The 23351-nt window shown below is 45.2% G+C and overlaps 1 protein-coding gene and 3 long non-coding RNA genes across 4 annotated transcripts in view; 3 read left to right on the forward strand and 1 right to left on the reverse strand.

Annotated features, from left to right (window-relative positions):
- LOC118374735 (anoctamin-10) overlaps window positions 1–19859 on the forward strand; it is a 46316-nt gene extending 26457 nt beyond the window's left edge. The window contains exon 14 of the mRNA XM_052511849.1: window positions 19651–19859. Within this exon, the coding sequence (XP_052367809.1) occupies window positions 19651–19692 (42 nt within the window). The 3' untranslated portion in view covers window positions 19693–19859. The remainder of the gene's footprint in view (window positions 1–19650) is intronic.
- Window positions 14297–16114, reverse strand: LOC127926452 (uncharacterized). Its single transcript, XR_008124179.1, has 3 exons — window positions 15808–16114; window positions 14906–15055; window positions 14297–14855 (listed from the first exon to the last, which is right to left on the reverse strand). It is a non-coding gene; the product is annotated as an uncharacterized LOC127926452 (long non-coding RNA).
- LOC127926451 (uncharacterized) lies at window positions 16263–17674 on the forward strand. The gene is made up of 3 exons (XR_008124178.1): window positions 16263–16531; window positions 16581–16874; window positions 17575–17674. It is a non-coding gene; the product is annotated as an uncharacterized LOC127926451 (long non-coding RNA).
- Window positions 19860–20239: 380 nt separating the features above from the next.
- On the forward strand, window positions 20240–22805 carry LOC127926455 (uncharacterized). Its single transcript, XR_008124182.1, has 2 exons — window positions 20240–20389; window positions 20462–22805. It is a non-coding gene; the product is annotated as an uncharacterized LOC127926455 (long non-coding RNA).
- The last annotated feature ends 546 nt before the right edge of the window (window positions 22806–23351 follow it).

Genomic DNA, 23351 nt, shown 5'->3' on the forward strand with positions numbered 1-23351 from the left:
ACAGAATAATGCAGACCCATAACTCTCTCCATAGCAGAATAATGCAGACCCATATCTCTCTCCATAACAGAATAACGCAGACCCATATTTCTCTCCATAACAGAATAATGCAGACCCATAACTCTCTCCATAACAGAATAATGCAGACCCATAACTCTCTCCATAGCAGAATAATGCAGACCCATATCTCTCTCCATAACAGAATAACGCAGACCCATATTTCTCTCCATAACAGAATAATGCAGACCCATAACTCTCTCCATAGCAGAATAATGCAGACCCATATCTCTCTCCATAACACCATAATGCAGACCCATATCTCTCCATAACACCATAATACAGACCCATATCTCTGACCATAACACCATAATGCAGACCCATATCTCTCTCCATAACACCATAATGCAGACCCATATCTCTCTCCATAACACCATAATGCAGACCCATATCTCTCCATAACACCATAATGCAGACCCATATCTCTCTCCATAACAGAATAATGCAGACCCATATCTCTCTCCATAACAGAATAATGCAGACCCATATTTCTCTCCATAAAGAATAATGCAGACCCATATTTCTCTCCCCATAACAGAATAATGCAGACCCATATCTCTCTCCATAACATAATAATGCAGACCCATATTTCTCTCCATAACAGAATAATGCAGACCCATATTTCTCTCCATAACAGAATAATGCAGACCCATATTTCTCTCCATAACAGAATAATGCTGACCCATATTTCTCTCCATAACAGAATAATGCAGACCCATATCTCTCCCCATAACACCATAATGCAGACCCATATTTCTCCCCATAACACACAAATGCAGACCCATAACTCTCTCCATAACACATGAATGCAGACCCATATCTTTCCATAACACATGAATGCAGACCCATATTTCTCTCATAACAGAATAATGCAGACCCATATTTCTCTCCATAACAGAATAATGCAGACCCATATTTCTCTCCATAACAGAATAATGCAGACCCATATTTCTCTCCATAACAGAATAATGCAGACCCATATTTATCTCCATAACACCATAATGCAGACCCATATCTCTCCATAACACCATAATACAGACCCATATCTCTGACCATAACACCATAATGCAGACCCATATCTCTCTCCATAAACACCATAATATAATGCAGACCCATAATGCAGACTCATATCTCTCCATAACACCATAATGCAGACCCATATCTCTCTCCATAACAGAATAATGCAGACCCATCTCTCTCTCCATAACAGAATAACACAGACCCATATTTCTCTCCCCATAGCAGAATAATGCAGACCCATATTTCTCTCCATAACATAATCATGCAGACCCATATTTCTCTCCATAACATAATCATGCAGACCCATATCTCTCCCCATAACACACAAATGCAAACCCATAACTCTCTCCATAACACATGAATGCAGACCCATCTCTCCATAACAGAAAAATGCAGACCCATATTTCTCTCCATAACAGAATAATGCAGATCCATATCTCTCCCCATAGCAGAATAATGCAGACCCATATTTCTCTCCATAACAGAATAATGCAGACCCATATCTCTCTCCATAACAGAATAATGCAGACCCATATCTCTCTCCATAACAGAATAATGCAGACCCATATCTCTCTCCATAACAGAATAATGCAGACCCATATCTCTCTCCATAACAGAATAATGCAGACCCATATCTCTCTCCATAACAGAATAATGCAGACCCATATCTCTCTCCATAAAAGAATAATGCAGACCCATATTTCTCTCCATAACAGAATGATGCAGACCCATATCTCTGACCATAACACATGAATGCTGACCCATATTTCTCTCCATAACAGAATAATGCAGACCCATATCTCTCCCCATAACACCATAATGCAGACCCATATTTCTCCCCATAACACACAAATGCAGACCCATAACTCTCTCCATAACACATGAATGCAGACCCATATCTTTCCATAACACATGAATGCAGACCCATATTTCTCTCATAACAGAATAATGCAGACCCATATCTCTCTCCATAACAGAATAATGCAGACCCATATTTCTCTCCATAACACCATAATGCAGACTCGTATCTCTCCATAACAGAATAATGCAGACCCATATCTCTCTCCATAGCACCATAATGCAGACCCATCTCTCTCCATCACACCATAATGCAGACCCATATCTCTCTCCATAACACCATAATGCAGACCCATATCTCTCCATAACACCATAATACAGACCCATATCTCTGACCATAACACCATAATGCAGACCCATATCTCTCTCCATAACACCATAATGCAGACCCATATCTCTCCATAACACCATAATACAGACCCATATCTCTGACCATAACACCATAATGCAGACCCATATCTCTCTCCATAACACCATAATGCAGACCCATATCTCTCCATAACACCATAATACAGACCCATATCTCTGACCATAACACCATAATGCAGACCCATATCTCTCTCCATAACACCATAATGCAGACCCATATCTCTCCATAACACCATAATACAGACCCATATCTCTGACCATAACACCATAATGCAGACCCATATATCTCTCCATAACACCATAATGCAGACCCATATCTCTCCATAACACCATAATACAGACCCATATCTCTGACCATAACACCATAATGCAGACCCATATCTCTTTCCATAACACCATAATGCAGACCCATATCTCTCCATAACACCATAATGCAGACCCATATCTCTGACCATAACACCATAATGCAGACCCATATCTCTCTCCATAACACCATAATGCAGACCCATATCTCTCCATAACACCATAATGCAGACCCATATCTCTGACCATAACACCATAATACAGACCCATATCTCTGACCATAACACCATAATGCAGACCCATATTTCTCTCCATAACACCATAATGCAGACCCATATCTCTCTCCATAACACCATAATGCAGACCCATATCTCTCCATAACACCATAATGCAGACCCATATCTCTCTCCATAACACCATAATGCAGACCCATATCTCTCCATAACACCATAATGCAGACCCATATCTCTCTCCATAACAGAATAATGCAGACCCATATCTCTCCATAACACCATAATGCAGACCCATATCTCTCCATAACAGAATAATGCAGACCCATATCTCTGACCATAACACCATAATGCAGACCCATATTTCTCTCCATAACAGAATAATGCAGACCCATATCTCTCCCCATAACACCATAATGCAGACCCATATTTCTCCCCATAACACCATAATGCAGACCCATATCTCTCTCCATAACACATAATGCAGACCCATATCTCTTCCATAACACATAATGCAGACCCATATTCTCTCATAACATAATGCAGACCCATATCTCTCTCCATAACAGAATAATGCAGACCCATATCTCTCCCCATAACACCATAATGCAGACCCATACTCTCTCCATAACACCATAATGCAGACCCATATCTCTTCCATAACACCATAATGCAGACCCATATTTCTCTCATAACATAATGCAGACCCATATCTCTCTCCATAACAGAATAATGCAGACCCATATTTCTCCATAACACCATAATGCAGACTCTCTCCATAACACATGAATGCAGACCCATCTCTTTCCATAACACATGAATGCAGACCCATATTTCTCTCCATAACAGAATAATGCAGACCCATATCTCTCTCCATAACAGAATAATGCAGACCCATATTTCTCCCATAACACACAAATGCAGACCCATAATCTCTCCATAACACATGAATGCAGACCCATATCTTCCATAACACATGAATGCAGACCCATATCTTCTCCATAACACATGAATGCAGACCCATATTCTCTCATAACAGAATAATGCAGACCCATATCTCTCTCCATAACAGAATAATGCAGACCCATATTTCTCTCCATAACACCATAATGCAGACCCATTTCTCTCCATAACAGAATAATGCAGACCCATATCTCTCTCCATAGCACCATAATGCAGACCCATATCTCTCCATCACACCATAATGCAGACCCATATCTCTCTCCATAACACCATAATGCAGACCCATATCTCTCCATAACACCATAATACAGACCCATATCTCTGACCATAACACCATAATGCAGACCCATATCTCTCTCCATAACACCATAATGCAGACCCATATCTCTCCATAACACCATAATACAGACCCATATCTCTGACCATAACACCATAATGCAGACCCATATCTCTCTCCATAACACCATAATGCAGACCCATATCTCTCCATAACACCATAATACAGACCCATATCTCTGACCATAACACCATAATGCAGACCCATATCTCTCTCCATAACACCATAATGCAGACCCATATCTCTCCATAACACCATAATACAGACCCATATCTCTGACCATAACACCATAATGCAGACCATATATCTCTCCATAACACCATAATGCAGACCCATATCTCTCCATAACACCATAATACATACCCATATCTCTGACCATAACACCATAATGCAGACCCATATCTCTCTCCATAACACCATAATGCAGACCCATATCTCTCCATAACACCATAATACAGACCCATATCTCTGACCATAACACCATAATGCAGACCCATATCTCTTTCCATAACACCATAATGCAGACCCATATCTCTCCATAACACCATAATACAGACCCATATCTCTGACCATAACACCATAATGCAGACCCATATCTCTCTCCATAACACCATAATGCAGACCCATATCTCTCCATAACACCATAATGCAGACCCATATCTCTCCATAACACCATAATACAGACCCATATCTCTGACCATAACACCATAATGCAGACCCATATTTCTCTCCATAACACCATAATGCAGACCCATATCTCTCTCCATAACACCATAATGCAGACCCATATCTCTCCATAACACCATAATGCAGACCCATATCTCTGACCATAACACCATAATGCAGACCCATATCTCTCCATAACACCATAATGCAGACCCATATCTCTCTCCATAACAGAATAATGCAGACCCATATCTCTCTCCATAACAGAATAATGCAGACCCATATTTCTCTCCATAACAGAATAATGCAGACCCATATCTCTGACCATAACACATGAATGCTGACCCATATTTCTCTCCATAACAGAATAATGCAGACCCATATCTCTCCCCATAACACCATAATGCAGACCCATATTTCTCCCCATAACACACAAATGCAGACCCATAACTCTCTCCATAACACATGAATGCAGACCCATATCTTTCCATAACACATGAATGCAGACCCATATTTCTCTCATAACAGAATGCAGACCCATATCTCTCCATAACAGAATAATGCAGACCCATATTTCTCCCCATAACACACAAATGCAGACCCATAACTCTCTCCATAACACATGAATGCAGACCCATATCTTTCCATAACACATGAATGCAGACCCATATTTCTCTCATAACAGAATGCAGACCCATATCTCTCTCCATAACAGAATAATGCAGACCCATATTTCTCTCCATAACACCATAATGCAGACTCATATCTCTCTCCATAACAGAATAATGCAGACCCATATCTCTCTCCATAACAGAATGCAGACCCATATCTCTCCATAACACCATAATGCAGACCCATATCTCTCCATAACACCATAATGCAGACTCATATCTCTCTCCATAACACCATAATACAGACCCATATCTCTGACCATAACACCATAATGCAGACCCATATTTCTCTCCATAACACCATAATTCAGACCCATATCTCTCTCCATAACACCATAATGCAGACCCATATCTCTCCATAACACCATAATGCAGACCCATATCTCTGACCATAACACCATAATACAGACCCATATCTCTGACCATAACACCATAATGCAGACCCATATCTCTCCATAACACCATAATGCAGACCCATATCTCTCCATAACACCATAATGCAGACCCATCTCTCTCCATAACACCATAATGCAGACCCATATCTCTCCATAACACCATAATGCAGACCCATATCTCTGACCAAAACACCATAATGCAGACCCATATCTCTGACCAAAACACCATAATGCAGACCCATATCTCTGACCATAACACCATAATGCAGACCCATATCTCTCCATAACACCATAATGCAGAACCATATCTCTCCATAACACCATAATGCAGACCCATCTCTCTCCATAACACCATAATGCAGACCCATATCTCTCCATAACACCATAATGCAGACCCATATCTCTGACCATAACACCATAATGCAGACCAATATCTCTGACCATAACACCATAATGCAGACCCATATCTCTCCATAACACCATAATACAGACCCATATCTCTCTCCATAACAGCTTCATGTAATGTATTCAGTCCCTCAATACATCTCCCAGAGCACTTTTCGGTAAAGATAAATGACAGGAGTTAGGTGAATGGTATTGATATGAGTATGCTGTTGAGCAGTAGCTTGCCTCAGCTTGGCACTGCAGTCATTTACTGGATTAAGGCTGAGTGCTTCAGCAATAAGCTAGCATGTTTTAGCTAGCTATCATTTCTCTCAGCACTGCAGAAAGAAGGGCGGGCCATGAAATACATCACATTGATGATTGGTGGTATTTCTGATGCTTCTTGTTCTTGTCCAGCTGAATGTTGAATTTAAGCAGATTTGAACAGGATTGGTTGATTTCTTGGTTTGTTTGTGCAGAGCCAGGCCCATGGGCGGTAAGTTGCTTTGGGTCATCTGACTGAACTCTGCTATGCAGGTTGTGAGTTTGTCTGGTTATGGTTTGAATTGAAAGCTTCACCTATAATACCTAATGCCTGATATTAATCGTGTGAATAGAGATGAATAAGCTACTTAATAATGTCTACGTGTCTTGCCCAAGTTGGTCTTGTGGTGAGGCTTATGTATGGTATGTGTTGTGATGGTACTTGGTTACTGCCTTGTGTTGAACTGAGTGTTTTCAACCCAGTCCCAGGCACATGAGTAGTGCCCCTGCTACCATGGCTATTAAACGTCTTGCCGTTTGTCTTGATAACTCTTCCTCATAAGTCATTCATTTTAATCTTCCTCCAGCACTGTCCTTCTCCTCATCCCACCATCAAAACCCAATTAATATCATCTTGTGGCTGTCCATCTTGATTCCTAATCATTTCAGATATTCTCAAGTTTGACATGGCCTTTACTTCATCAGGTTAAACATTCTTGATGAAATTAATTCACTCCACTTTTCTCTATATCACTAATGATCCCAGCCAGCCAGCCAGGCAGGCAGTGAGTCAGCAAGTCGGTCGGGCAGCCAGGCAGGCAGTCGGCAGGCGGATAGGCATTTGGGCGGGGCGGGCGGGCATTCGGCCTGGCATTCAGGGCGGGCGGGCAGGCGGGCATTTGACAGGGCGGGCAGTCGGCCGGCCAGACAGGGCGGGCGGGCAGTCGACCAGGCAGACAGGGCGGGCGGGCAGTCGGCCAGGCAGACAGGGCGGGCGGGCAGTCGGCCCGGCCAGACAGGGCGGGCGGGCAGTCGGCCGGCCGGACAGGGCGGACAGGGGGCGGGCGGGCAGTCGGCCGGCCGGACAGGGCGGGCGGGCAGTCGGCCGGCCAGACAGCAGGGCAGACAGGGCGGGCAGTCGGCCAGGCAGACAGGGCGGGCGGGCAGGGCAGTCGGCCGGACAGGGCGGGCGGGCAGTCGGCCGGACAGGGGCGGGCCGGCCGGACAGGGCGGGCGGGCAGTCGGCCGGACAGGGCGGGACAGGGCGGGCGGGCAGTCGGCCGGCCAGACAGGGCGGGCGGGCAGTCGACCGGGCAGACAGGGCGGGCGGGCAGTCGGCCGGCCAGACAGGGCGGGCGGGCGGGCAGTCAGTCGGCCGGCCGGGCCGGCCAGACAGGGCGGGGCGGGCAGTTGGCCGGCCAGACAGGGCGGGCGGGCAGTCAGACAGGGCGGGCGGGCAGTCACAGGACAGGGCAGGCATTGAGTCTTTGAGTGACAGGAGTTGATGGACCTTCCAGTCAACCCCAAGGTGTTGTATCATGTCAGGTAATCAGTCAGAACCACAGCCTTCCACTGGATATGTCATCATGCATCACCTTGTACTGCAGCCTCTACTGATGACGGAAAGAAAGCCTTTATTCCACTGGAGTTCTGTCTGGGGTCAGTTGTGAGAGGAGGACGGAGGGACGGCCATCTTCCTGTGTCTGTCTGCATCTAGCCGAGTCAATCCAACGTTTTCCACTGCTTCAGCAGGCAGAGCTGTCTTGCCAGCCAATGGGCTTTGTGGCCTGGGGAAAACCCTTTCCTTCCTCTGGCACAGGGGGAACTGATCAGAGCAGGTGCATGGGCTAAAATCCAGCATTTTCCACTGCTTCAGCAAGGGGAGGGAAGCCATAGAGATACATACACTTAGCTAGTTGTACAGTATGTATCTATCACTGAAGGGAGCAGCCAATGTCCTGGGGAAAATCCCTTCCTTCCTTTGGCACAGGAGGAATGTAGTCGTGATCAGAGCAGGGGCCTCACCGGTGGAAACCCCCTATCAACACCTTAGTCGCTGGCGCTCCACCAGCACTAGCCACCACTGCCAGAGGTGACTGTGACCCTCTGGAGAGAAGGCCACAGAGACAGATACTGTACTATACAGAGGAGAGACAGATGCAGAATGTATACAGAATGGTGTCGTCTGCGTAGAGGTGGATCAGAGAATCACCAGCAGCAAGAGCAATATCATTGATATATACCTCGAAAAGAGTCGGCCCAAGAATTGAACCCTGTGGCACCCCCATAGAGACTGCCAGAGTCCGGACAACAGGCCTTCCGATTTGACACACTGAACTCTATCTGAGAAGTAGTTTGTGAACCAGGCGAGGCAGCCATTTGAGAAGCAAAGGCTATTGAGCCTGCCGATAAAAATGCGGTGATTGACAGAGTCGAAAGCCTTGGCCAGATCGATGAAGACGGCTGCACAGTATTGTCTTTTATCAATGGTGGTTATATCGTTTAGGACCTTGAGCGTGGCTGATGTGCACCCCTGACCAGCTCGGAAACCAGATTGCAGAGTAGAGAAGGTACAGTGGGATTTGAAATGGTCGGTGATCTGTTTATTAACTTAGCTTTCGAAGATTTTAGAAAGGCAGGGCAGGATGGATATAGGTCTATAACAGTTTGGGTTGAGTGTCTTCCCCTTTTGAAGAGAGGAATGACCGCGGCAGCTTTCAATCTTTGGGGATCTCAGATGACACGAGAGGTTGAATAGGCTAGTAATGGGGGTTGCAACAATTTTGGCAAATAATTTTAGAAAGAGTGGGTCCAGATTTGTAGGGATCCAGATTTTTCAGTTCTTTCAGAACATTGGCTGTCTGGATTTGGGTGAAGGAGAAGTGGGGGGGGTTTGGGCAAGTTGCTGCAGGGGGTGCTGAGATGTTGGCCAGGGTAGGGGTAGCCAGGTGGAAAGCATGGCCAGCTGTGGAAAAATGCGATTATCGTAGATTTATCGGTGGTGACAGTGTTTCCTATCCTCAGTGCAGTGGGCAGCTGGGAGGAGGTGCTCTTATTCTCCATGGACTTTACAGTGTCCCAAAACTTTTTGGAATTTGTGCTACAGCAAATTTCTGTTTGAAAAAGCTGGCCTTCACTTTCCTAACTGACTGAGTATATTGGTTCCCGACTTCCCTGAAAAGTTGCATATCGCGGGGCTATTCATTTACATTACATTTACATTACATTTAAGTCATTTAGCAGACGCTCTTATCCAGAGCGACTTACAAATTGGTGCATTCACCTTATGACATCCAGTGGAACAGCCACTTTACAATAGTGCATCTAAATCTTTTAAGGGGGGTGAGAAGGATTACTTTATCCTATCCTAGGTATTCCTTAAAGAGGTGGGGTTTCAGGTGTCTCCGGAAGGTGGTGATTGACTCCGCTGTCCTGGCGTCGTGAGGGAGTGTGTTCCACCATTGGGGAGCCAGAGCAGCGAACAGTTTTGACTGGGCTGAGCGGGAACTGTACTTCCTCAGTGGTAGGGAGGCGAGCAGGCCAGAGGTGGATGAACGCAGTGCCCTTGTTTGGGTGTAGGGCCTGATCAGAGCCTGGAGGTACTGAGGTGCCGTTCCCCTCACAGCTCCGTAGGCAAGCACCATGGTCTTGTAGCGGATGCGAGCTTCAACTGGAAGCCAGTGGAGAGAGCGGAGGAGCGGGGTGACGTGAGAGAATTTGGGAAGGTTGAACACCAGACGGGCTGCGGCGTTCTGGATGAGTTGTAGGGGTTTAATGGCACAGGCAGGAGCCCAGCCAACAGCGAGTTGCAGTAATCCAGACGGGAGATGACAAGTGCCTGGATTAGGACCTGCGCCGCTTCCTGTGTGAGGCAGGGTCGTACTCTGCGGATGTTGTAGAGCATGAACCTACAGGAACGGGCCACCGCCTTGATGTTAGTTGAGAACGACAGGGTGTTGTCCAGGATCACGCCAAGGTTCTTAGCGCTCTGGGAGGAGGACACAATGGAGTTGTCAACCGTGATGGCGAGATCATGGAACGGGCAGTCCTTCCCCGGGAGGAAGAGCAGCTCCGTCTTGCCGAGGTTCAGCTTGAGGTGGTGATCCGTCATCCACACTGATATGTCTGCCAGACATGCAGAGATGCGATTCGCCACCTGGTCATCAGAAGGGGGAAAGGAGAAGATTAATTGTGTGTCGTCTGCATAGCAATGATAGGAGAGACCATGTGAGGTTATGACAGAGCCAAGTGACTTGGTGTATAGCGAGAATAGGAGAGGGCCTAGAACAGAGCCCTGGGGGACACCAGTGGTGAGAGCGCGTGGTGAGGAGACAGATTCTCGCCACGCCACCTGGTAGGAGCGACCTGTCAGGTAGGACGCAATCCAAGCGTGGGCCGCGCCGGAGATGCCCAACTCGGAGAGGGTGGAGAGGAGGATCTGATGGTTCACAGTATCGAAGGCAGCCGATAGGTCTAGAAGGATAAGAGCAGAGGAGAGAGAGTTAGCTTTAGCAGTGCGGAGCGCCTCCGTGATACAGAGAAGAGCAGTCTCAGTTGAATGACTAGTCTTGAAACCTGACTGATTTGGATCAAGAAGGTCATTCTGAGAGAGATAGCGGGAGAGCTGGCCAAGGACGGCACGTTCAAGAGTTTTGGAGAGAAAAGAAAGAAGGGATACTGGTCTGTAGTTGTTGACATCGGAGGGATCGAGTGTAGGTTTTTTCAGAAGGGGTGCAACTCTCGCTCTCTTGAAGACGGAAGGGACGTAGCCAGCGGTCAGGGATGAGTTGATGAGCGAGGTGAGGTAAGGGAGAAGGTTTCCGGAAATGGTCTGGAGAAGAGAGGAGGGGATAGGGTCGAGCGGGCAGGTTGTTGGGCGGCCAGCCGTCACAAGACGCAAGATTTCATCTGGAGAGAGAGGGGAGAAAGAGGTCAGAGCACAGGGTTGAGGAGGCAGAATCAGGAGATAGGTTGGAGAAGGTTTGAGCAGAGGGAAGAGATGATAGGATGGAAGAGGAGAGAGTAGCGGGGGAGAGAGAGCGAAGGTTGGGACGGCGCGATACCATCCATTCGATTAGCACCATTCGATGCTAATGCAGAATGCCACAGGATGTTTTTGTGCTGGTCAAGGGCAGTCAAGTCTGGGGTGAACCAAGGGCTATATCTGTTCTTAGTTCTAAGTTTTTTGAATGGGTCATGCTTATTTAAGATGGAGATGAAAACACTTTAAGAGCAACCAGGGTATCCTCTACTGTTGGGATGAGGTCAATATCCTTCCAGGATACCCGGCCCAGGTCGATTAGAAATGGCTGCTTGCTGAAGTGTTTTAAGGAGCGTTTGACAGTGATGAGGGGTGGTCGTTTCACCACGAACCCAGTACGGACTCCGGCAATGAGGCAGTGATCTCTGAGATTTTGGTTGAAGACAGCAGAGGTGTATTTAGAGGGCAGGTTGGTCAGGATGATATCTAAAAGGGTGCCCATGGTTAAGGATTTAGGGTTGTACCTGGTAGGTTCCTTGATAATTTGAGTGAGATTGAGGGCATCTAGTTTAGATTGTAAAATGGCCGGGGTGTTAAGCATGTCCCAGTTTAGGTCACCTAACAGTACGAACTCTGAAGATAGATGGGGGTTATCAATTCACATATGGTGTCCAGGGCACAACTGGGGGCTGAGGGGGTCTATAACAAGCGGCAAAGGTGAGAGACTGGTTTCTGGAAAGGGGGATTTTTAAAAGTAGAAGCTCGAATTGTTTGGGCACAGACCTGGATAGCCTGCAGAGTTCTGTCATACTATCTCTGCAGTAGATTGCAACTCCGCCCCTTTGGCAGTTCTATCTTGTTGTAAAATGTTATAGTTGGGGATGGAAATTTCAGGATTTTTGGTGGCCTTCCTATGCCAGGATTCTGACATGGCTAGGACATCTGGGTTGGCGGAGTGTGCTAAAGCAGTGAATAAAACTAATTTAAGGAGGCGGCTTTTAATGTTAACATGCATGAAACCAATGCTTATATGGTTACAGAAGTCAACAAATAAGAGCACCTGGGGAATGGGAGTGATTCTGGGGGCTGCAGGGCCTGGGTTAACCTCTACATCACCAGAGGAACAAAGGAGGAGTAGAATAAAGTATGGTTTAAAGAACTGGTCGTCTAGTGCGTTTGGAACAGAGAGTAAAGGAGTAGGTTTCTGGGCGTGGAAGAATAGTTGAGGCATAATTTACAGACAAGGGTATGGTTGGATGTGAGTACATTGGAGGTAAGCCTAGGCATTGTGTGACAATGAGTGAGGTTTTGTCTCTAGAGGCACCATTTAAGCCAGGTGCGGTCACTGGATGTGTGGGGGTGGAACATAAGGGCTAGCTAGCTAAGGCATATTGAGCAGGGCTGGAGGCTCTACAGTAAATTAAGACAAAAATTACTAACCAAAACAGCAATGGACAAGGCATATTTACATTAGGGATAGGCATGTGTAGCTGAGTGATCATAGGGTCCAGTGAGTGTATATATATATATGTGTGTGTGTGTGTGTGTGTTTGCACACTGGTGGACTTTATTGAACTATTTATGTGACTTCTGAAGGTAATTGGTTACACCAGATCTTATTTAGGGGCTTCGTAGCGAAGGGTGTGAATACAATATGCACGCTCCACTTTTCCTTTTTACATTTTTTGAAAACATTTTTTGAAACAAGTAATTTTTTTTTCATTTCACTTAAAAAATTTGGACTATTTTGTGTATATTTAAAAATCCATTTAAATTACAGGTTGTAATGCAACAAAATAGGAAAAACGGCAAGAGGGATGAATACTAGAGAGACGGATACTGTACTATAGCGAGACAGATATTGTACTATAGAAAGAGCTAGAGACAGATACTGTACTATAGAGACAGAAGGCCACAAAGACAGATACTGTACCCTTAGTCCAGGTTTAGTCCAGGGCAGAGCACCTTGTCAGTGTATGTGTATTTTGGGTGTGAGGAGTCCAGTGGTGAGTGTGTGTGTTCTTGTGTTCCTGAGCCTGCTTGCATCTCTCTGTCTGGTGTGAGCCTGGCCAGGCATGATGTCAAAGACACAGGAGTGGTTATGTGGGATGATGGCTGAGTCATCGAAGACCTCTGTCACCTCAGAGAGAGACAGGCCAGCTCAGAGAGAAGCTGCTAGCTGCAGTCCAACTAAACTTCTCTCTCTATGGGATTGACTTGAAGTTCATCATCAGGAGAGGCTTGTTACTGATGCCTGATAGTCCAGGGAAGTTCATCATCAGGAGAGAGGCTTGTTACTGACTCCTGATAGTCCATCATCAGGAGAGAGGCTTGTTACTGACACCTGATAGTCCAGGGAAGTTCATCATCAGGGAGAGAGGCTAGTCCAGGAAGTTCATCATTACTGACGCCTGATAGTCCAGGGAAGTTCATCATCAGGAGAGAGGCTTGTTACTGACGCCTGATAGTCCAGGAAGTTCATCATCAGGAGAGAGGCTTGTTACTGACGCCTGATAGTCCAGGGAAGTTCATCATCAGGAGAGAGGCTTGTTACTGACGCCTGATAGTCCAGGGAAGTTCATCATCAGGAGAGAGGCTTGTTACTGACACCTGATAGTCCAGGGAAGTTCATCATCAGGGAGAGGCTTGTTACTGACACCTGATAGTCCAGGAAGTTCATCATCAGGAGAGAGGCTTGTTACTGACACCTGATAGTCCAGGGAAGTTCATCATCAGGAGAGAGGCTTGTTACTGACACCTGATAGTCCAGGAAGTTCATCATCAGGAGAGAGGCTTGTTACTGACACCTGATAGTCCAGGGAAGTTCATCATCAGGAGAGAGGCTTGTTACTGACTCCTGATAGTCCAAGGAAGTTCATCATCAGGAGAGAGGCTTGTTACTGACACCTGATAGTCCAGGGAAGTTCATCATCAGGAGAGAGGCTTGTTACTGACTCCTGATAGTCCAAGGAAGTTCATCATCAGGAGAGAGGCTTGTTACTGACACCTGATAGTCCAGGGAAGTTCATCATCAGGAGAGAGGCTTGTTACTGACACCTGATAGTCCAGTGAAGTTAATCATCAGGAGAGAGGCTTGTTACTGACGCCTGATAGTCCAGGGAAGTTCATCATCAGGAGAGAGGCTTGTTACTGACTCCTGATAGTCCAGGGAAGTTCATCATCAGGAGAGAGGCTTGTTACTGACTCCTGATAGTCCAGGGAAGTTCATCATCAGGAGAGAGGCTTGTTACTGACTCCTGATAGTCCAGGGAAGTTCATCATCAGGAGAGAGGCTTGTTACTGACTCCTGATAGTCCAGGGAAGTTCATCATCAGGAGAGAGGCTTGTTACTGACTCCTGATAGTCCAGGGAAGTTCATCATCAGGAGAGAGGCTTGTTACTGACACCTGATAGTCCAGGGAAGTTCATCATCAGGAGAGAGGCTTGTTACTGACTCCTGATAGTCCAGGGAAGTTCATCATCAGGAGAGAGGCTTGTTACTGACTCCTGATAGTCCAGGGAAGTTCATCATCAGGAGAGAGGCTTGTTACTGACTCCTGATAGTCCAGGGAAGTTCATCATCAGGAGAGAGGCTTGTTACTGACGCCTGATAGTCCAGGGAAGTTCATCATCAGGAGAGAGGCTTGTTACTGACGCCTGATAGTCCAGGGAAGTTCATCATCAGGAGAGAGGCTTGTTACTGACGCCTGACTCCTGTAGTCCAGGGAAGTTCATCATCAGGAGAGAGGCTTGTTACTGAGCCTGATAGTCCAGGGAAGTTCATCATCAGGAGAGAGGCTTGTTACTGACTCCTGATAGTCCAGGGAAGTTCATCATCAGGAGAGAGGCTTGTTACTGACCTGATAGTCCAGGGAAGTTCATCATCAGAGAGAGGCTTGTTACTGACTCCTGATAGTCCAGGGAAGTTCATCATCAGGAGAGAGGCTTGTTACTGACGCCTGATAGTCCAGGGAAGTTCATCATCAGGAGAGAGGCTTGTTACTGACGCCTGATAGTCCAGGGAAGTTCATCATCAGGAGAGAGGCTTGTTACTGACTCCTGATAGTCCAGGGAAGTTCATCATCAGGAGAGAGGCTTGTTACTGACGCCTGATAGTCCAGGGAAGTTCATCATCAGGAGAGAGGCTTGTTACTGACGCCTGATAGTCCAGGGAAGTTCATCATCAGGAGAGAGGCTTGTTACTGACGCCTGATAGTCCAGGGAAGTTCATCATCAGGAGAGAGGCTTGTTACTGACGCCTGATAGTCCAGGGAAGTTCATCATCAGGAGAGAGGCTTGTTACTGACACCTGATAGTCCAGGGAAGTTCATCATCAGGAGAGAGGCTTGTTACTGACTCCTGATAGTCCAGGGAAGTTCATCATCAGGAGAGAGGCTTGTTACTGACTCCTGATAGTCCAGGGAAGTTCATCATCAGGAGAGAGGCTTGTTACTGACTCCTGATAGTCCAGGGAAGTTCATCATCAGGAGAGAGGCTTGTTACTGACTCCTGATAGTCCAGGGAAGTTCATCATCAGGAGAGAGGCTTGTTACTGACGCCTGATAGTCCAGTGAAGTTAATCATCAGGAGAGAGGCTTGTTACTGACGCCTGATAGTCCAGGGAAGTTCATCATCAGGAGAGAGGTTTGTTACTGACTCCTGATAGTCCAGTGAAGTTCATCATCAGGAGAGAGGCTTGTTACTGACACCTGATAGTCCAGGGAAGTTCATCATCAGGAGAGAGGCTTGTTACTGACGCCTGATAGTCCAGTGAAGTTAATCATCAGGAGAGAGGCTTGTTACTGACGCCTGATAGTCCAGGGAAGTTGGGGCCCAGTGCAGAGAGGAATAAAAGATGGGATGAAAATGGGGCATACGAGCAGTGGTGAATATGGATATGCGTTGCATCTGTTTCTACAGTGCAGTGAGTGGGAGGTATATCCTAGTACATAGGCCACAACCTGAGCAGTGCAGTGAGTGGGAGGTATATCCTAGTACATAGGCCACAACCTGAGCAGTGCAGTGAGTGGGAGGTATATCCTAGTACATAGGCCACAACCTGAGCAGTGCAGGGAGTGGGAGGTATATCCTAGTACATAGGCCACAACCTGAGCAGTGCAGTGAGTGGGAGGTATATCCTAGTACATAGGCCACAACCTGAGCAGTGCAGTGAGTGGGAGGTATATCCTAGTACATAGGCCACAACCTGAGCAGTGCAGTGAGTGGGAGGTATATCCTAGTACATAGGCCACAACCTGAGCAGTGCAGTGAGTGGGAGGTATATCCTAGTACATAGGCCACAACCTGAGCAGTGCAGTGAGTGGGAGGTATATCCTAGTACATAGGCCACAACCTGAGCAGTGCAGTGAGTGGGAGGTATATCCTAGTACATAGGCCACAACCTGAGCAGTGCAGGGAGTGGGAGGTATATCCGTACATAGGCCACAAGACCATGGTGCTTGCACAACCGGCAGTGCAGTGAGGGGAAGGTATATCCTCAGTACATCCAGGCTCTGATCAGGCCCTACACCCAAACAAGGGCAGTGATTGGGAGGTATATCCTAATACATCCACCTGAGCAGTGCTGGGAGGTATATCCTGTACATAGGCCTCCCTACCACTGAGGGGGAGGTATATCCAGTTAGGCCCAACCTCAGCCCAGTGAGGGGGAGGTATATCCTGCTCTGGCCCCCTGAGCAGTGCATGGTGGAACAAACTCCTCACGACGCCAGGACAGGGAGTCAATCACAACCTTCAGTGCGGAGACACCTGAAAGGCCCCACCTGAGCAGTTTAGTATATCCTAGTACATAGGCCACAACCTGAGCGAGTGCAGTGAGTGGGAGGAATACCTAGGATAGGATAAGTAATCCTTCTACCCCCAGTGCAGTGAAAGATTTAGATGCACTATTGTAAAGTGGCTGTTCCACTGATGTCATAAGGTGAATGCACCAATTTGTAAGTCATAGGCTCTGGCAGTGCAGTAAGAGCGTCTGCTAAATGACTTAAATGTAGGCCAAATGTAAATGTATATCCTAGTACATAGGCCACAACCTGAGCAGTGTAGTGAGTGGGAGGTATATCCTAGTACATAGGCCACAACCTGAGCAGTGCAGTGAGTGGGAGGTATATCCTAGTACATAGGCCACAACCTGAGCAGTGCAGTGAGTGGGAGGTATACAAGACCAGTACATAGGCCACAACCTGCCCTACACCCAAACAAGGGCAGTGCTGTGTGAGAGAAGAGGCTCTCCCTGTCAATCTGCTGGGGGTGCTTTATAAAGCCCTCTGCTTCAGCCTTCCTCCTACATGATCAATACTAACATGCCTAGGCAATTAGCTCAACATGCTGGAAAACCAGGACATTAGTTGACTTACTAGTGTATCAGTACATAGGCCACAACTACAGGGAGAGGGGTTTGTAGGAGGGAGGGGGTCTGTCAACAGTATAGTGTGCTGGAGCTTTATTACTAAACGTGACTGTGGACTTCCCATCTCCTCTCTCTCTCTCTCTCTCTCTCTACTCTCTCTCTCTCTCTCTCTCTCTCTCTCTCTACCTCACCGCCTGCCCCTCTCCTCCCTCGCTGCTGGCCCCTCTCCTCCCTCCTCTCTCTCTCCTCTGATAAGTGGTGTGAGCTGTGAAGGCATCATTTATTGCCATGGGCTTCCCTCAGAGAGAACTTTGTATGGCTCCCGGCAGGATCCTGGCAGCCATTGAACAAGTCTCTGAGCAAAGAGGAGTTTGATTTCTGTTACTGCTGAATTTACAAATGAGATGAATATCCTCTGTGGCGCGAGTGTGTATGTGTCTGTCTGTGTGTTTTTCGTTGCACTGTAGTTATGGCGACTACAACAACAAGTGCAAACAAGTCTGTCAGGAGGACAACCTCAGAATGTTCCGGCAAGTGCAAACAACAGCATAAATACAGACTGCATTTACAGACCATGACACACTATTAATGTGACTGTCCGTTTGGTTTTCCAGAACAAGTAGCTGCAGTAGATTAGCCTGGGCGGGGTGTTGAGTACACCGCCACACTCTCTCCCTGTGGGGAACCGGAGGTCTATGTATTTAATCCTGCTCTCCCTTATGGATCCACTGTGAATAAAAAGACCTCCATCAGCAAAGAAACTCTCCCATTGATCCGTGTGTTGGATTGAAACGTTAATTGCACGTAACACATTTGAACCCAGAATGTAATTTGCTCGGGTGCGCTGGAGGCAGTGGAATGAATTGATTAAACTCAGCTGAGATTAGAGTCTGGGGAGAAGGCCTGTGTTGTAGAAAAGTATTCTATTTTAAAATAAGAACTCCATCTGGTGAAGATCTCCAGGTCTTGTTAAGAGGTTCCAGAACCACTGTAATTTGGAGATGTAATGCTGTTTTGAAGCTCTGGTTTCCTCTCCTCGGGAGGCTTAATGTCATTTAGAGCGAGAGAGAGGAGAACTCTGTATATTTGTTAAAGCAAGCTAACACTGTGCTTATGTTTGTTTTATTTTAAAAAGCGGCTCCAACACTGAAAAGCGTTAATATTTATATATTATAATATATGCCATTTAGCAGACGCGTTTATCCAAAGCGACTTAATCATGCGTGCATATATTTTAAGTATGGGTGGACCCAGAAATGGAACCCACTACCTTGTTACAACGCCATGCTCTCCCTTATGGAAACAGATTGCAATCAGAGTGCAGTATGCTGCAAATAATGTGTCCAAAATTAAAAACACATTTTACTGCAGTACTTTTGCATTGTAACTGCAGTTACGCTGCCAACACAGCGTCACCTGGATATGCATGTAACAAAGTTCAACATTCACCTTCTGCTACCATTCCTGTCAAGGCGTCTACACATCCAGTTTGATGCATGCGGTTGATAAATCCAACGCAGCGTTTCCTTGGAAAGGAATGGAACTCTGGTGTACCAACATTACCAACATGTAATGACGCTGTCGGTGTGATCGAAGCATTACAGTGCAGTATAACTGCAGTTATTCTTGCAAATACTGCATCCAAAATACCACAGCCGACAAGTTATTGTATGGTGTATGGATGCGGTTGAGGGTAGTATGCTGTGTTACATAGACTTTTCATGTTCATGTGGCAGTTAGGTAGAACATAAGAGATATTAATCACATTTTACACTGTTACAGAAAATGCTGGAGGCCTCGGGGATCCCAAAGACTGATAAGTGATGAGAAGAGAAGAGGCCGATGGTTCAGATACTGACAAGATGAAGATGGGCTAAACTCCAGATGGAACATGCCCTTCCAAAGGAGAAAGATTCACATAGACTGTTTTCTTTCTTTCTCAATTAGCTCAAAGCTTATTTATGCATAAAATATCCAAAAGTAATTTTCTTTTATATATATAAACGGTTGGTTGTTAAACCTGGTTTGATGCTCTGTCAGACTGTTTTTCTTAACCTCTGCACTGTTGCCAGGTCTTTCTGTTTGTTTTTCTGAGTGTAGTGTATTACCTGCAGATGTCTAGAGAACATTACTGTTTTTCTGAGTGTAGTGTATTACCTGCAGATGTCTAGAGAACATTACTGTTTTTCTGAGTGTAGTGTATTACCTGCAGATGTCTAGAGAACATTACTGTTTTTCTGAGTGTAGTGTATTACCTGCAGATGTCTAGAGAACATTACATTACAGATGTCTAGAGAACATTACTTTTTCTGAGTGTAGTGTATTAGAACATTGTATTACCTGCAGATGTCTAGAGAACATTACTGGATGTGATTAAAACAATCATGAAGACTAAGCCTCTAAACTAAAGATTCAGATCTGACCAGAGAACAAGACTTTATGTTAGTGTCCTCCGGAAACCACTGTTGGAAATGCATTGCTGCGTACCAAATGTAATGTTAAGGCAGGGCTTGACATTCAGGTCAAATGTAATGTTTAGGCAGGGCTTGACATTCAGGTCAAATGTAATGTTTAGGCAGGGCTTGACATTCAGGTCAAATGTAATGTTAAGGCAGGGCTTGACATTCAGGTCAAATGTAATGTTTAGGCAGGGCTTGACATTCAGGTCAAATGTAATGTTTAGGCAGGGCTTGACATTCAGGTCAGTTTGGCCGAATGAAAGAAATACTGGCACCAGTCAACATCTGGCAGGCAAGTGAATGATGAGCATCAATTCAACAGCTAGTGATTTTATCTTTCATTTGGGCTGAGCAAGTAGCCTACAGGATTTATACAGACATTGGGAAGTTAAATTCAATGATTTTTCGGGCAGTTAATTGTAATTTTGAAGGACTTACATTTTATATTGAATTGTCATAGCCTATCGAAATAAATCCCCTCAAAACTAGTAAGCAAACCAGTATGCATAACAACTTAGAGAATAATGCGTGTTTTATTACGCCTTCCACGTGGCATTATGCAATGACATAAACATACTTTACATTCTAAAACCTGTCAGAATAAAGCAGACATTATCTGACTAATAGACTGTATGGAGATGCTCCCAACACAAACACACTAATGATGTCTGTGGCATGAAATGTTGAGGATTTATTGTATCATGTTTTAAAACAGTAAAAACCGGGTTCCCCTTGTAACGGAACGATGTGTATGGAAAACCAAGTTGAAGCCAACATTCCACTGGTTGTCTTGCTCATAATCACTGCACGTGGTTTTACCATAAAGATGGCAACAGACCTGCGCGGGAAACAAATGAAAGCGGATAGATCTCTCATAAAAAATGATCAGAAATAAATTCAATCAAGGAATAATTAAATTGCAGTGCAACTTCTAAATCGGCTACCTTCAATGACTTATCTAGGACCAAATAGCCTCGAAGAGAGGTCTGATTATCAAGTTAGGCTATTCTATGATGACAATTGCGCAAAGGAACGTTTTATTGCAGGTTTGCATACCCATACTTGCCTTAGCATGTATTGGTATTTATCAGAACCTTGAAGATGTTCCCTGTCGCTGTCGGTCTTCAGTGAGCTGCTCCACACAACAATCTCAAGCTAGGCTTAATGTGTAGTTTATGGCGCGCGTGTGATAAATAATCAACATAACGAACTCACAGCTTCAGGAATTCTTTATTATATAGCCTAGATTTAATATAGCATTTTTACAATATTTATTTTCAGCAACTGGCCCTGAGGGTTTCCAAAACCTCCCCGGGCCAGCGGGCAGAATGTCAGGCCCTGGTTAAGGTGTTAAATGATAGGTCATTGAAGGTGTATGGATGCGGTTGAGGGTAGTATGCTGTGTTACATAGACTTTTCATGTTCATGTGGCCATTATGGAATTGGTGGAGGTGGTTCAGTTTGAGATAGATGGCCTTTGGTAATTATATCCAGACAGCATTCCACCAACAGATGACATGAATTACTTTTCAAAAATAGGTTTTCACATTAGACAAGAGTTTTAGACCAACAGCTTTGCTTACAAGCCACTATAGTCAGTTATGAGGTAGGGCTCCATCCAGTATCACTAGGTCTGTCAGAGACATTATCTAAGTAGAACTGCTTTCAAAATGGAGGACTAAACACGTGCAAGTCTTAGTAATTCTGGCATAATGATGTGCTTTAGCATTGAGATCCTTCAGACGTTTACATAGTGTTGCCAGAGTATAATATATGCCATTAAGCAGACAATTTTATCCAAATTGACTTAGTCATGCATCATGATGTATTTGTGGCTCCAGCAGGACTCAAACCCACGATCCTTGGAGTTGCAAGCACCATGCTCTACCAACTGAGTCACACAGCCAGGGTGTTATCTGATCCATAGTGGTACTACACATGGAGATAGGAGAGATCTAATTATCGATGGTGATGCTTCAGTATGCTACAGAGAAGTTGTAAAGACTGGAATGGAATTAATGGAACACATGGAAACCATGTTTGATTCCATACATTTCAATGAGCCCGTCCTCCTATAGCTCCTCCTACCAGCCTCCTCTGTTTCATACTGAAGCATGGTATGCTACGTAGTGTTAAATACTCCTCACAGCCTGCAACTATCATGGTCATTGTTACTCAGTCTAATCAATGACTATCAATCAGAAGTAGTGATACTTAGAATGTATGTGAGTGGAAATTCATAGATTTTCTAAAATTTATGCTATTAGTCCGTGTGCTCTTGAAGACCCCCCTCAGAGCGGCTTGTGCCTTTGACATGACATGCTGTCAAGATTAGTTTTATATGCTATATTCTGTACCTACACTCACTACAGTTTGCCATCACAATATCACCAAGTGTTTAAAAATGGTTCAGAACAGCATTATTGAAACCAAACAAACCCAGCATCCCTTTCCTCAAATAAATCTATACAAAACATATATGCTTACAAGTGTCTCCATTCTCGAGTTCAGGTTTTCCCCACCCATCTACACACAATACCCCATAATGACAAAGTGACAAGTTTTTCCAAATGTATTGAAAATGAAATACAGATACCTAATTTCTAGAAGTATTCACACTCCTGAGTCAATACATTGTAGAAGCACCTTCGGCGGCAATTACACCCTGATCGTCTTGATATGTATGTCTGTATCAGCTTTGGCTGAGCCACTCAAGGATGTTCACATTGTTGTTCTGAAGCCATTCCAGCATTGCTTTGGATGTTTGCTTGGGGTCATTGTCCTGTTGGAACATAAATCTTCTCCCCAGTCTGTTATTTAGACAGTAGAGACATTATCGTTTATCAACTGTAAACAAGGTTTGAAATGATCGTTTAGTCAAATATCTGTTTTGGCTTCTAGCGGTAAATTTGCAGTCTACAAATTATTTGTAATTATGTTCCCCAGACCATCCCCAGACCTAGTTGATGATCCCCAGTGTCCCGTCCAGAACATTTGTCCACTCAGTCTGTGACTGAATCTAGT

Source organism: Oncorhynchus keta, unplaced genomic scaffold (genome assembly GCF_023373465.1).
Source record: "Oncorhynchus keta strain PuntledgeMale-10-30-2019 unplaced genomic scaffold, Oket_V2 Un_contig_7609_pilon_pilon, whole genome shotgun sequence".
In the NCBI taxonomy this organism is placed as follows: domain Eukaryota; kingdom Metazoa; phylum Chordata; class Actinopteri; order Salmoniformes; family Salmonidae; genus Oncorhynchus; species Oncorhynchus keta.